The 14,801-nt window shown below is 37.0% G+C and overlaps 2 protein-coding genes across 2 annotated transcripts; one reads left to right on the top strand and one right to left on the bottom strand.

Annotated features, from left to right (window-relative positions):
* The first annotated feature begins 5,612 nt into the window (after positions 1-5,612).
* On the top strand, positions 5,613-7,622 carry LOC113359499 (phosphate transporter PHO1 homolog 7-like). The gene is made up of 7 exons (XM_026603120.1): positions 5,613-5,861; positions 5,993-6,094; positions 6,175-6,339; positions 6,425-6,620; positions 6,695-6,906; positions 7,057-7,234; positions 7,483-7,622. The coding sequence occupies exons 1-7, from the start codon at positions 5,613-5,615 to the stop codon at positions 7,620-7,622; spliced, it is 1,242 nt and encodes a 413-aa protein (XP_026458905.1).
* Positions 7,623-10,010: 2,388 nt separating this feature from the next.
* Positions 10,011-11,245, bottom strand: LOC113356289 (putative ubiquitin-conjugating enzyme E2 38). Its single transcript, XM_026599386.1, has 2 exons — positions 10,289-11,245; positions 10,011-10,248 (listed from the first exon to the last, which is right to left on the bottom strand). The coding sequence occupies exons 1-2, from the start codon at positions 11,223-11,225 to the stop codon at positions 10,211-10,213; spliced, it is 975 nt and encodes a 324-aa protein (XP_026455171.1). The 5' UTR covers positions 11,226-11,245; the 3' UTR covers positions 10,011-10,210.
* Between the last annotated feature and the right edge of the window lie 3,556 nt (positions 11,246-14,801).

Genomic DNA, 14,801 nt, shown 5'->3' with positions numbered 1-14,801 from the left:
AAATCACCAAGAACTGATAGCTTTTCACTCTGCAAGCCAGTTCCACTTTCTGATACGAGTCATAAAAAAAGCCACATCTTCGGAATTAACCATTCTGGTCTCAACACTCTCTTCGCTTCCCTCCCTAAGACCAACCCTTCTCCTTCACTTTGTGACCGAAGCAAGCCTGGAACGGCCATTTCTTGGTTTAGGCCGGGATTGTACAGATTGATCTCTCGAATCAAAAGTACTCCCGTGCAGTGCATTGTTTAGGGTTTAGATTCGTTTCTCATACACACACCCAAATTTACCAAAACCAGCAGAAACAGTTTTCACCCACAAACACATATCATAGACATCTTCACCAACTAAACTCCATTGAGATTTGTAAAATCCTGCTTGAAAACCTTCAGGACCTAGAGCAGACCAACTTTCCATGCTTTTTAAAGTACTAAGAATTTCTTCACTAGAGGGAGTAGTAACAAGCATTCTATTATCCTCATCAGTAATAATGGTTGGCAGATGATTATATAAATTTTCTTCAATATGAGGATTTGTTGAGGAACTTATATCTATAAATTTTTCAGTGAGGAGTGCTGCAACTTGATCTTTATAATGAACCCAGTTACCATTCCTGTCTTTGAGAGAATCAATATTATTTCTTGCTCTTTTTCTTTTGGTAAGAGTATGAAAATATTTTGTGTTGTTATCAATATCTTTGATAAAATTATGTCTAGACTTTTTCTTGTTGAACTCATGTTATATATGATGCCATTTTTGAAGTTCTTCATTAATTTGAAAAGCTTTAGAAGTATTTTCTTGAGAATAAGGAAGAGCTTGAACATCTAACAGGTTGCTGAAGAGAATCTACATTGAGATTGATATCCCAAAAATGAAGTTTATTCCATTGGAGAGATTAATCCTAGTCAATTGCAGTCTTTTGGTAAGTTTGAAAGCAGCAGATCCATGAACATGTGTACCCCAAGGTTTGGCAATCTCTACAACACATCTTCTATCATTAAGTCAGGTTTGGAAAAACTTGAAAGGTTTCCACAATTTTGGTTGGTTGTAATTTGTGATGAGCATTATAAGACAGTAATCACTTCCCATTTGAGTGAGATGAAGAAGTTTAGAATTTTTGAAGCATGTGTGCCAGCCAGCATTAACTAGTGCCATATCTATTCTAGATCTTCTTTTACCTGTAACCAAATTATTGCTAGTCCAAGTATTCTCGTGACCTGAACCAATATCTTTTAAACCAATATCTTGAAGAATAAAGTTCACCCAGCCATCACAAGAAGAAGAAGCACCAGAAGAATCCAAAAGATGAATATTAAGATCTCCTAATAGGCACCACCAAGGACTAACAATATTCTTACCTGTCTCATTGATAAATTCCTATTTCTCTTTCTTTTTGTTACCTTTTCCAAAACCATACATACAAGTTAAGAGCCAATCTGGTTGGCTGAGATCATCTTGAATAAGAAGATGGATCATATTATTTTCACCACTGAGGAATTCACAAGAAAACCCATTTTTCCACATAATAACTAATCCTCCAGTCATACCAACTGAAGAAAAGTATTTAACATTTGGGAAGTGATAGGCAGCAACTTTTGGTTTCACTAAGTTTAGCTTCACAGAGGAAAATGATGTCAGGGTTTGAGTTCTAATAATATCTTTTAGGTGATCCCTAGTATTAATGTTTTTAAGACCTTGAACATTCTAGGAAACTATCTTCATGCTGAAAAGACGAAAATAAACTAGAAACCACAGAAGAATTAATGAAGTAATATTTGGCAAAACAGGAGCTAAAGATGATGGTTATAAAGACACATCAATTATAGAAAGACCGGAGCAAAAAGAGAAAAAGCAAATAGAAAAATATAAAGAAATAAAAATAGACAATGAAAAAATTACCCGAGTCTCCTTGTGTGCAGCTTTAGTTTGGATATCTCTAGTTGTGTCTTTTTGATAAGATTGGTTGTATGCAATTATATTAGTGGAATTGCTAATGGAACTGTCTTCATTACCATTGATGCCTTCAGAAGAGTCTTTAGAGAGCCTACGTCTTTTACCAAGCCTAATATCTTTATTTGTTTCAGTATCTCCAGCATTCTTGAGAAGAAAGTTCATGTTAATGAATTCACCATCTTTTGGAGGAATGAAACAGTGTTCTTTGTAAATTTCTTCTGGGTGGTTTTAGTTACTGGAGTTGAACTTGTTGCAACTGTTTTCCTTAAGCTATTAGTATTTCCAAAGTAATAAGGTTTCTCATGAGCTTTGGCCAAGAAGATTTCTGCATCTTTACAAGAAACTTTGCAATGTTTAATAACATAGCACTCACTGCAAATACATGTTGTCTGCCTTTCATAGAAGAATTTAATCCATCTGCTCACCCCTGCATTAGTTATAACTTTAACTCCTCTCCTTAATGGATTCATTAGTTTATATTAACATAGACCTACACTTGAACTCCATTCACGAGAACTGCATATTCTGGTTGAATCTTAACAACATCCCCATGATACTATTAATTTTGGTAACAGCTGTTGTGTTCATATATTCTGGAAGTAAATATTTTTGCTAAATCCAAAAGAGTTGAAAACCCCAGTGTTTTTCAGTGTAGATCATATCAGGAATATAGTCATGTACTACTAGCAACTGCTTATTGATACTCCATGGCCTCTCATCTATAACCTTATTCAACAGATTCCATTCACTGAATTTAAAGATCAGAGTGTTAGGATCTACCTCCACTATTTTGACTTCTTCAGCAGAAATGAAAGGCCAAGTGAACTTGATGTATTTTTCAACCATGTTATAACTCATTTTCCTTCAGTGATAACTTTACCAATGACACTGGCTTCCCATTTACCTTCCTCTCCATTCTCTTGATTGTTTTCTGATTGAACAACCACAACTTCATTAGTGTTCCCTAAATCCAGTACCGCTTGCTTGAACTTGTTGACAAGATCACCAACTTGGCTTGCATCTTCTCCCTCTATTTTTCCTTTTATGAGTTTTCTAGGGTTTATGTTTCTATGCTCAAAATGTATATTATAAGAATACAAATCCTGAAGACAAGTGGGTATATGGTAAGCACTATAAATATGGGATATACTTTGGTTACATTGTTGGAAATAAATCTGGTAGCAAATAAGTTGACTAGATTTAGATATATGGAAAGAGTTGCAGTTGTCGACTAACTAACCCAAAAAATAAGGAAATAAACTTGTTGACCACGGCATGAATTACAGAATTTGAATATTTTTGAATTCTTCAGAGAGAGGGCTCTAGGAGGAGAATGAATCAGTAAACTGTACCGATCCTTCATCTTCTTCCATAGCAAATAAGAGACATAATCACAGACATGCCAGCTTTCAAACGATTAGAAAACTTCTCAGCAAACGCAATAATCACAACAACAAACGTAAAAGCAAACACCATAAGAGATAATCCAAACTGCAAGCACATTATGGAGAACACAGGAAAAGTTAGAAATTCATTTTTAGAAATTAAAACAGATGTTTTTAATAAGAGATATTAAGAAAATTACTGGAAAAGTGATTAGATTAAGAATAACATAGTCAGAAGGTGAATATAGATTAGATCAGCATATGAAAACTGCACAAAATCAAATTATATAATTCATGAAATATGAAAAAGATTTTAAGAAAATTTAGTCACTGAGTTGACTCATTACAGACGCCCGATTCCCAGAGCAAGCCTCAACAAGTTGCCTTGAATGACATGTACTAAGCGCAAAGTCAATAACATGTATTGACTATCAAATGATATAAAATCAACTATTAATGGGACAAAATTAAAAAATGATTAGCTCAACTAATTTGCGACGGAGAGAGTATAAAATATATGTCCAACTTCAAGAAAATAATTAGCACTTTGAAGAGTGAACAATCAGAAGAAAATACATAACAATTAGCCTATTTTATGTGGGATTCTCTAATATCAATTCCTAATTTCATACCAGTTTAGAAGCAATTAATGAAACATTGAATTGCAAATGATACCCCGTTAAAATCCTATTTTACTAGGGTTTTTATGTGAAATAATAGAGATGAACCGGAGATGAAGAGGTGTGGAGGAAATAAGTCAGAAGTCTTTGTTCCAATGTACAACAGTTTTTCTCTACCATAAGTTGAACGTACTTTTTACTTATCGACTTAAGTCGAAAAATGACTTCGAAGGGGATGGGTTGCCAAACACCCAAATCGAAGTTTGAACCTAAGAAAATTGAGCGCCAGAATTAGACGATTGAGATGTAGACGCGTGTATAAATAAAGTGTATCCATAGTGTAAACTTGGCAGTGCATATATATCAGGCATCAAAAATTTGACGCGTATACTTTATTTTTTTCTGTTGGAAAATCCCCATTCTCGAGATGAGTACTCAAGAAACAACAGCAGCAGGTGAAGAACTTTCTTGATCTTTTTTCTCTACTCGATTTCCTTTCCATTGAGTTAATGGTGATGATTTTCCTTTATGATGGATTTTAGGAAATGTGAACACAAAATCGAAGAACAAACTAGTAGCAGGTAATTGATTCTTAGATCAAAATCTTTGATTTCTTGTTTTTTTTAGTTGAATTCGGTTTCTCCAGAGGAATTTGGTGATGAAATTGTAAATTTTTTGTATAGGATTGACGAGTATTCCGATATATGTATGGAATTGGGTAATGTTGGTGCCCACATTGGTTTGCATATCGAGTATTACTTACAAGGTTATAATTCTCATAAACCCTAATCTTTGTTGTTGTTGTTGATGTTGTTATGCTTGAAATGCTGTGATTCTGTCGAAATCTAATAATATTTCTTTCTATTAGCTCGTGAGCACGAAGGATGTGCTGTTGCCTTATCAAGCATACGTTCATTACATGCCGATTTCACTTGTGGTTTGATTTCTTTCACATTTTCTTTGTTGATTTTCCAAACTCGGGGTTGTTTGAATTAAGACTAATGTGTTTTTCGTACGGTTGCAGCTGATAATGATATACTTTTGGGCAATTAATGTCGGCATTATGGAGTATTGTGGAGTTAAATTCCCACAAATCATGGGATTAAGCGAGAGATACCTCCGATTTTCTGCGATTTGGATGGTAAAATTCATGACTTTTAAGTTGGTTTTAATTGTTTAGCTCTTAGGTTTTCCATATGTGAAGTTGTTTTTGTTGAGTAATCTTGTTGTTGATGCCGATTCATCCTCGTGTGTTTAGTATATAATAATAGATTCTGCTGGTAAATTCAGCTTGTATATGGAATTGTTATGGCTTAGAAATTGTTGGTTTTGGGGATGTCATGACCTTTGATAATAGTCATAAGGTTCAATTGAGAGATCAGGAGCATTATTTGTTTCTTAGAAGTTAGAATTAAGCTAGCCATTTGATTGATGTTGAGATTCTCAGTAATATAAGGTTTCTGGATAAATTGGGGGTCTCTTGTCAGTTAGTTCGGAAGAAGATCATCACTTGCAGGTGAAAGTTTCCAGCTATTGATGAAGTAATGATTAATATAGGTTGTTCTAGAAATGATGAGTCTGGGGGGTCTGCGGCTATTATTAGGGAGATCATGTTACAGCTGCTACTGGCCCTAAAACTGCTTTCACTCATGAAATGCAGGGAGTTGACTTGAGATTGCTTATGAAGTTGGCAGTGAAGTTAAATTTGCGTAAGGTCCATATTGGCACTGATTATATGGCAGTGTACAATCTGTTCACTAGTAAGCACCCTAAGCCTATTTGGAGTATTATGGTTGCAGCTTTGCATCCTAGAGAGATGTTTGTTCATATTGATCCTAGTGATTTCAGTTTTGAGCTTCAGAAGATTATGGAGGAGGATATGAATTTAGTTTACTATAGGATGGTTTGTTTGTTTTTTGGTTATGTTTTATTGGGGGCTCCTTAACCCCGAGAAAAATGTTGAGTACTCCCACTCCATAATGCAGTATCTTCCGTATTGGAACACGATTAAATTTTGTTATTTTATTGTTCCAGTGCACATCACTCTTGGCGATTCTGATGCTATCGAGCTTGCTGGTTTTTTTCTTTGTGTATGAACCTGTTTCACCGCGACGATACATTGCCTATGGAGTACTGGTAACAATCTACTCTTCAGTTGGATTGTTGAGTATATTCTTTGTTCTGTGTTCTTCATTTGTTATTATCAACTTTTGTAGGGTCTCCTATACCTTGTATATGCAATTCTTATCTGCTCATGGGGAGACTTCTTCTACCGATCATCTCGTTTATATTTGATCATGAGACTTCAAAGTTCTTTTACTGCTAAAACGGTTCTCTTTGCAGACGCTTTAGTGGGTGACATTCTCACCTCACTAACTAAGGTATCTCTCGTGCATGGTTGGCTAAGAGATATCTCTTCAGAGTTCTTTCATTGCTTATACCAAGATTTTGCATGCTTGTTTGCAGGTTCTTAGCGGTCTTGGATGTTCTATTATAGAAATTACCAAACATACGGTTGTTACATCTGCCTGGGTAGACCACAATTGTGGCTACAACCCAATTGCTGTAAATGTGCTGCAAATGCTTCCACATCTTTGGCGAATGCACCAATGTATTAAGAAAAGCATCCAAGATACGGATTTTCGCGAGCAATTCTTCAATGGTATGAAAAACTAGCTAAACTTTGTTATTTCTGACTTCAACTATTTATAACAATTTCTGTTTATCTAATTGCAGCTCTGAAATATTTGAGCACAATCATAATGATTGTGTTCAACTTGGTTTACGCTATCCACCCTAGCAAGGGATGGGAAGTTACATGGATATGCTTCAGTGCGTTGAATTCAGCATATCTCTTCTACTGGGACATTATTCATGACTGGAATATGATTGGCAGGACAAGAAACCCAGAATTGTGGCCAAATAAAAAGTTCCAACTTATTAAATGGGTAAGGTTATAAAATTCACCTTGAGAGCCAGGGTTCCTGTGGTGTAGAAAGCCACTAGAAGAGAACCATACTTATGTCTTTTCATTTTCTAGTTATTGTTCCTATCTCATGCTAAAAACAAAAACTGACCTATTAATTCTGTTTGTGCAGGTTTTATACATATGGTTTATTCTTTTCGATCTAGGTGCGCGAGTAGCATGGCTATATCGTTTGAGCAGCAAGGCTAATGATGCGAGATTTGCATTACTGGCTGCAGTCATAGAGTTACTAAGGCGCTCACAGTGGATCTATTTCAGAGTAGAGAAAGAAGATAGAGAAAATGCAAGTGGTCGGTCTTAAACGAATTTTCTTACATAATACACAAAAAGTAGTATAATCATAGCAGGAACAAAATGGTATATATACACCCCACATAGACAAATACAAACAAGCTAGACATAGTTTAGTTCCATACTTCCATGACAGTTGATAATCTTGCTCTGCTTTGACAAACAATTAACAACAAGGTCAGAAACATTGTGTGCCGATTACCAATGTAAAACTGCTCTGTAAATTTGAATGTCTTCCTTTGTACAGGAACTACATCAGTTTCTTTACTCCTTAATGGTAGTCCTTTTAACAGTTTTGTACCATCAAGAGGCATTCGGCAGGGGGATTCTTTATCCCCTTGCCTGTTCATACTGTTCATACTATCGATGCTTGCTCTGGACTCTTAACCCAAGTTGAGAACTCCAAGCTCATTCACGGACAAAGCTTCCACACAGGTTACCAATCCTTCCAAGATTGGCATTTGGTCATGTTCTGTTATAACGTTTTTTTTTATGTAGTTCACATAAAAAATACAGCAGTATTGCTTGAAGTTAGACACGCCAATTCAAGGTAGATTCGATATCATCTAACTGAACAATGCCAAGATATTTTTGGCTGTGCCCAGGTATAAGTAGCTAGTGTAAGTTATGAAATTACGGTAAGCTCTCCTTGCCCTCTTAAAACACCAAACTTCTGGCAAACCAAAACCAAGTCCCGTGTTTGTTAAGGGGTTGAATAATCTTTATGTAATCCCCAAAGTATAAATTAGAAGACTATGAAGATTAAAATATCACAATATTGTCTTGTTCAGTGAATCTTTGAAGTAATTTGTTGATCCGGTTATTTGTATGAGTGTCATGTTGAATTCTCTTGTGCTTCCACACAAGTAATTTGTAGTTCGGCGAGGACATTCGTGAATTTTAATTTTGATATATTTTAACAAATAATTTTGTTATTTGCGTTTTTCTGTTTCTCTCTTTCCCGTGATTTTTATAACAAATCTTAGGATATATTTTGAAAGTCAAGGAGTAAAGGAAAGTCTACCCCAAACTATCTGAAAAATTCTCCAACCTCCGGCTTAATGCTAGCGAGTTTCGAATCGAGATCATTACATTAACACGTTGGTCTTAGTTCAACATGTTTTAGAGATAAAATACTGCATGTTTTAGAGATGAAATACTGCAATTTGTAAGTTAAGGGTTCGACCCGTCAGTCCCCACAAAAAAGGCTTTGCATATGAAAGAGGGTACAGTGCTGTGCTGGAAGTGGGGCCGGGCCGGCTGGCTTGATCCCACCCCAGCTTTGCCCATACCAAAAAAGATTGCCCTCGAGTAAACGGGTATCGAATCGGCTATTGACTTGAGTAACTGTCGCCATAAGTAAAGAATACCCTCTTCCCGTTAAGGTAGCTGAGCTTAGTTTTGCGTGAGGAGACGAATACTGCCCAGCCCATGGAGTTCGTAGTAGCTATCAGTGGGTGTTTATCAAAGAGTATAAGAGTAGTTGAATACTGTTACTCAAGATTGCATAGAGGTAACCGAAGTACCAAAGTTTAAGAGTAGTTGAATACTGTCACTCAAGATTGCATATCATAGAGGTAACCAAAGTACCAAACTGCTCGGCTCAAGGGACAATAGAAAAATATAAAAAAGATCCTGAGCAGAGAACACATGAAGAACCAAAAGTAATTAAGAGAGCATTTTGCAGTAGGAACAGGGTAAGATGCACAAGATATTAGGATTAAAAATTAGAAGAAAAAGAAATAACACAAAAGGGACAAGCAAGATAAAAGGGAAGAGAATGCAAGAAGATGAGCAATAAAAGCAGCAGTAGGACTAATTAGAGAGCTAGAATAGAGATAAGGGGAACATGTGGAGGAACTTATAATTACAAGGGTAAGTTTAAAAAGTAACAAGAGAAGAAGAACTAAGTAGAACTATAGTGGCAATACTGTGGTAGATATACACTAAAGGGTGCTGTTACATAGACGGATGATAACTGGTAAAATTAAAGAGATGACTACAAGAAAGACTATAGATGGTAGCGACACACATGAAAGGAAGTATAAAAGACTAAGTAATACAAACGGAAGCACCAGGTAAGCTAGATCAGGGTTCAGCAAAACAGCCAAAAAAAAGGCGGCAACTTTAGAAAAGAGGAAGATAAGAGATCCTGATAATACAAAAATTTCTTACTGGCCCAGTAAAAACAATCTAACAGCTTAGTTCCCAATGGTATTTGGCAGGTGGAAGCTAAGACACTCACTACCTTAGTTCTCAATGGTAAACAGGTATTGTCTAATGCAGACGCTAACTGCCTTGGAACAGGTAATGTCTAAAGCAGAGATCTCTCGCAGAGAAGTCAACCTAGTCCAGCTTAAGTAATCTCAAACCAGCCAAGTTATATCTTTAAACAATTACATATGCGGTCTTTCGTGGCGGCAAGAAGAGCTAACACCTCAGACTGATAGTGTAACCATCTATATGTGAACAGAACAGAACAGAACAGAACAATATAATACAAGACCCAAAATTAACAGTTGATTGAAGCAAGTGCAACTGACAATTTCAACAGGTTAGTTAAGGAGACGGAAATTCCCAAATATGCAAGATATCAAAACTCTGAAAGATATCTAGAGATTGTCATTCCTAACTGTAAGAAAATGCCCTATCAAAAGTTACGAGCTACAAGGAAAAAAGGTTACAGGTTGTCATCTCCCTTTATATGTTCCAGGAATTACTTCAACATTGCATAAATCTTTTCCATAACAATGGTTAATATGTAAACATGAATTTTGCTCATAGTAATTTATGCCATACATAATGATTCAACTAAAAAACTGTCATAAATATGAAAATATATTAATTTTAACATATATCGATTCAAGGTATTGAAAGGCGAAAGAAAAGAGAGCAAAAGCGAATAACTTAACCTGTTGACGGCACAACGTGAAGGTGCAACTTTTTAACAACTAAAGAAATTAAAAGTCCGACTACTAGTCCAAACAACATAACAAGGCATATGATCCAATAGCGCCATTTTGCTAGAGGAGCAAATTTCCACAACGTAGTAGGTGACCCATTCTTTATAAACGCCCTTACCAGATTTGGATATTCTTCCCCCATGAAATCAAAATAACCAATCCAAGTAGCATATCTAGTGGTGGTGGTTGTATCCCTGGCTATAGCAGGGATAGTGGTTGTAGTATGATGGTCAATTTCAAACCAGCCCCTTTCATAAGCTTTACCAGCAACTAAAATAGTTTCAGCTCTATCGCGAAAATGCTCAGCAACAAATTCTTCAAAATACTTTGGTGGTTTATGAAGAAGCAACAGCATCGTCTTACAATTGAACGCAAAAATGCATGTTTTATGAAACGAAGCTATATGCTTCAGTTTTTCTTCCGCACTGTTAGTAACAGGGAATGTATAAGTTTTTGGAACATTCAGTGTAACCGGCGGCTCATAAGAAACTAAGTTGTGATGAATTGCTAGTAAGAGTTGCAAAACATTGGACTCTTCAGTGTTCCACCATTTATTTAGAGGTGGAATTCTTTCATCCATGAATACATAACCAAAAGAACAATAATGAAGTTTGGGAGGTGAATTAGGGTAATCACAGGGAAATTGAATATCGAAAAAGAATAAACCGTCGTGATAAGGGGTACCTTTTGGTCCGACAATAACAGCTTTCAAGAGATCAAATCTTCTTTGTTTGTAAACCTTGACATATATCGAATCAGGTAATCCTTGTTTCAAAATCTCCCATTCTCGCCGTATTCTTGTCTTAAGTTCTGAATCCATTGGGTACTGATTAACATAATAGTGGTGCTCCTTAATTGAGTTTTGGGTTTTCTCTTCATCATCATCATCATCAGTCGTATCGAATTGTTTAAATTTACTTGTTTTCACTTGACTTTCCTCTTCCCGATCTTCTGATACTTTAATCTCAATTTTCTCAGTTTTCGCGTCCATCTTCACTCTCCGGCCGGTTAGGTTTCTATCTTTCATTTTTAGTTAATGTATATCACGAACTGTTACACGTTCTCAAACTCTTACTGCCAGCGAACGAGGTGGACTTTAGCACACCCCACAAGAACGATTTCTTGGGCACTAGCCCATTTTGGTGGGTGCCTACTCATTTTATTTGGGGATGGATATTTGAAGTAAAATCTAGCCATCCCTTATTTTATTTTTTATTTTGTAAGGAAACTAAATTTATTATTAAGTGTTACGAATTACACGCCCTGTTAGAACTTGGGCATTATCTAAAACAATAAAATGGTTTAAAAAACCTGGTGCTGTATCCATCCATATTTCAGTTGTTCAATTCTGATTTGGATTTCCTACTCCGTCTGCTCCTCTGTTTGCCAGTGCGTCAGCCACCTGGTTACCTTCTCTATATGTATGTGATATGCGAAGGTGAAGAATTTGTCATAGGAGTTTTTATATGTCTTCCAGTAGATGATACAAGTTCCACGGATAAGTGAACTCTCCCCTGAGTGTTGTAAGCCAATAAACTAATGTTGCAGAGTCCATTTCCAAATGTAAATAAGAGGTGTGCATATTTACCGCTTCTCTGAGGCCAAAGAGACACGCTTTTGATTCTGTAACTATCGACATTGTGATTCCTAGCGGTATTGCTGCTGAAACAATGTGTTTACCATGATGATTCCTTAGAATGTAACCTGCTCCTGCTATTCCATGATGTCCTGGTATTCCACGTACCTCACCATCAGTGTTGAGTTTTAACCCAGGTGCATCCGGTGGTCTCCATATAACAGAGATTGTACGATATGTTTTTTGATGATGAATATTGATAGTCGGTGCTTGGCTGATGACGGCTGAAGGAGTGTGAGATGAAGCAAATTGGAATTCCCGGAATATGTTAATGATATTATACGCCGGATGTTGATTGCATGTCTGTTGGAAAACTTGTTGGTTCCTTGCAAGCCATATACCCCATAACGTGAAGCAAATAAGCGACTCATTATTCCCTCTCAAAGTTTTATCAGTGCTGAAAAAAATTTGTACTGATTGTTGATGTAATAATGGAATAAACTGCCGGAGTGATGGGCATATTGCTGCAGTGTGAGTCCATATCTGCAGAGATACCTGACACTGAAAGAATAGATGTTCTATTGATTCTATTGGGGTATTGCATCCTGGACACATCGGGTTGTAACTAATCTTCCTGGTGTAGAGCAATTCTTTGGTCGCCAGACCTTTGACAATCGCTTTCCATATAAAAAGTTGTATCTTCGGAGGGCAGAGAAGCTTCCAAATTTGCTTGAAGTTTATACTGTCATTTGAATCATCTTGATGTCTCTCTGGATTTCTGATGATATTTGAGTATGCTGACTTCACTGTGAAGTTTCCAGTTGGAGTTCCTCTCCGAACTAGTTTGTCATGACAAGCAGTGGATGGGAGGTGAATGCTGATTATTTGATGTGTGGTGGTAATGGAGGAAGAGATTGTTTCAATTTTCTGTCTATCCCACTGATTTGTGAGGGGATCAATTAAGTCAGCAACTTTGTAGAAACTGGAGAGCTGATTTGTTTGAAGTGGTGGGTGGTTTGGGATCCAGAGCGGGATAGACATCTCATTCCCAATGATACGAGTCATACCCTGGAGAAGAATTGGTTTTAAAGCAATAATAGCTTTCCCCGTTGGGCTTGGCTTAGATACACGTACCTGTTGAGTATTCAGCAAGTCACCTCCTTGTAGATATTTTGAGCTGTAGAGGCGAGACCATAAGGCTGATGGTTGCTTGTGTGTCGACCAAGCTCGTTTTAATAGTAGCGCTTGATTCATCGGTGCTGCTGCTCTAATACCAAGACCCACTTCTTCAATTGGTTTGGAGACTTTTTCCCAATTTATTTTATGAACTTTCCTTTCTTCCGTCGAATGACCCCATAAGAAATTCCTACTAATTTGATCAGGTTCTTATGAACATGCGTCGGTAGCATGGTGTTTTGCATTATATGATTGGTGGTTGTTGTGATAGAGGACTTGATCAATGTCAGCCTTCCCATTTGGTTGAGTGTGTGTGTTTTCCATCCCGATAACTTCATGGAGACTTTATTTATGATTGCGTTGTGGGCACTGCTAGATTGTCTACCTGAAGTCAGAGGAACACCTAAGTATGATATGGGTTTAGGCGAAAATTGGATGGGGAAAATTGTTTTCAATCTCTGTATAGTAGCATTGGGTAGGAGAGGATGATGGATTAGTGAGGACTTGTTGAGGTTGAACTGTTGACCAGCCGATGCACTATACTTGTTGAGTAAATGAAGCAGATTGTAACATTGATCCACTGTACCTTGACTTGTAAGGAGGAGATCATCTGCATACATTAAGTGTGATATTGCAGGTGCATTCCTTGATATTTTCACTCCTTTGTAAGTCCCTGTAGACTCAAGATGGAGTAAATTAGTAGAGAGAATTTCCGAGCAGAGTATAAAAACATACGGTGATAATGGATCTCCCTGCCGTATTCCACATTTTGGTTGAATAAACCCATGACGAGCACCATTGATTTTGATTGCATATGTTACTGAAGTTACACAGGACATTATTCTTTCGACCAACCACCTTGGAAATCCCAATGTGAGTAGAGCCTGCTGAATGAATTTCCAACTTAACTTATCGTAAGCTTTGTGAACGTCTAGTTTTAGTGCAAATTTTGGTGCTTTCCCGGGTTTAGTCGATCTGATATGGTGAAAAATTTCTTTAGCAATGGAGATGTTATCTTGAATTGATCTATCCGGAATGAATGCGCTTTGCAGAAGACTAACAATCTGATTGAGCAGTGGACGAATCCGGTTGATGATGATTTTTGCAACGACCTTATATGCAACATTACATAGGCTGATGGGTCTGTACTCCGCTGGTGAGGTTAGGCAATCTGTTTTTGGAATGAGTGTAATATTGGTGTGATTGATTTGATGTTCGAATATTCCAGTGTCAAAAAATTGCCAAACCATGTTACATAAAATGTTTGTAAAAGGTACTTGTAAACCCATCTGGGTCGGGTGCACTGTCGTTTGAGATGCCAGCCAAAGCATTCCTAATCTCATCGACTGTTACCGACACAGATAATTGATGTTGTTGTTCACCGGAAATTCTGGGAGATACACAAGAGAAAAGAGAACAGTCCACCTCAGTTGGGTTAGATTGGTATATTTTTTCAAAAAAGGATACAAAAGTTGTAACAATATCTTCATGTTTTGTTATCCAGATTTCATCATCAGTTTTAATACGGGTGATTGTGTTACGAGCTTTATGTATCGTTGCAGTAGTGTGGAAGAAACTGGTGTTTCTGTCTCCCATCTGGAGCTATTGAACCCGAGACCGTTGGCGCCAATAAATTTTCAAATGTTGCAGTAGCCGTTGATGTTGTAGCGGCGCCTGTTGTGCTTGGTCGACCGCCTCGTTTCTTTGCCTTCCCGAAGTGATAGTACAGAGGTATTGCGCCCTGTCCAAATGTTTCTCTGAAGCTTTGATACGTTTGGTTAATTCTGAAAAAGCGGGGGTATAACAACCTCACTCAATATTTCGATTAGCAATCTGTATGGAAAAACTATA

Source organism: Papaver somniferum, chromosome 3, assembly GCF_003573695.1.
Source record: "Papaver somniferum cultivar HN1 chromosome 3, ASM357369v1, whole genome shotgun sequence".
Taxonomy (NCBI): Eukaryota; Viridiplantae; Streptophyta; class Magnoliopsida; order Ranunculales; family Papaveraceae; genus Papaver; species Papaver somniferum.
This window is presented reverse-complemented; position numbering and strand designations above follow the sequence as displayed.

Excerpts from the sequence above, each read along its gene's own strand:
- LOC113359499 (XM_026603120.1), top strand. The coding sequence starts at position 5,613 with ATGCAGGGAGTTGACTTGAGATTGCTTATGAAGTTGGCAGTGAAGTTA. Across the intron at positions 5,862-5,992 it reads ATTTAGTTTACTATAGGATG|TGCACATCACTCTTGGCGAT; the intron begins GTTTGTTTGTTT and ends TTATTGTTCCAG. Across the intron at positions 7,235-7,482 it reads AGATAGAGAAAATGCAAGTG|GAACTACATCAGTTTCTTTA; the intron begins GTCGGTCTTAAA and ends TCCTTTGTACAG.
- LOC113356289 (XM_026599386.1), bottom strand. The coding sequence starts at position 11,225 with ATGAAAGATAGAAACCTAACCGGCCGGAGAGTGAAGATGGACGCGAAA. Across the intron at positions 10,249-10,288 it reads GTTTATAAAGAATGGGTCAC|CTATTGGATCATATGCCTTG; the intron begins CTACTACGTTGT and ends AGCAAAATGGCG.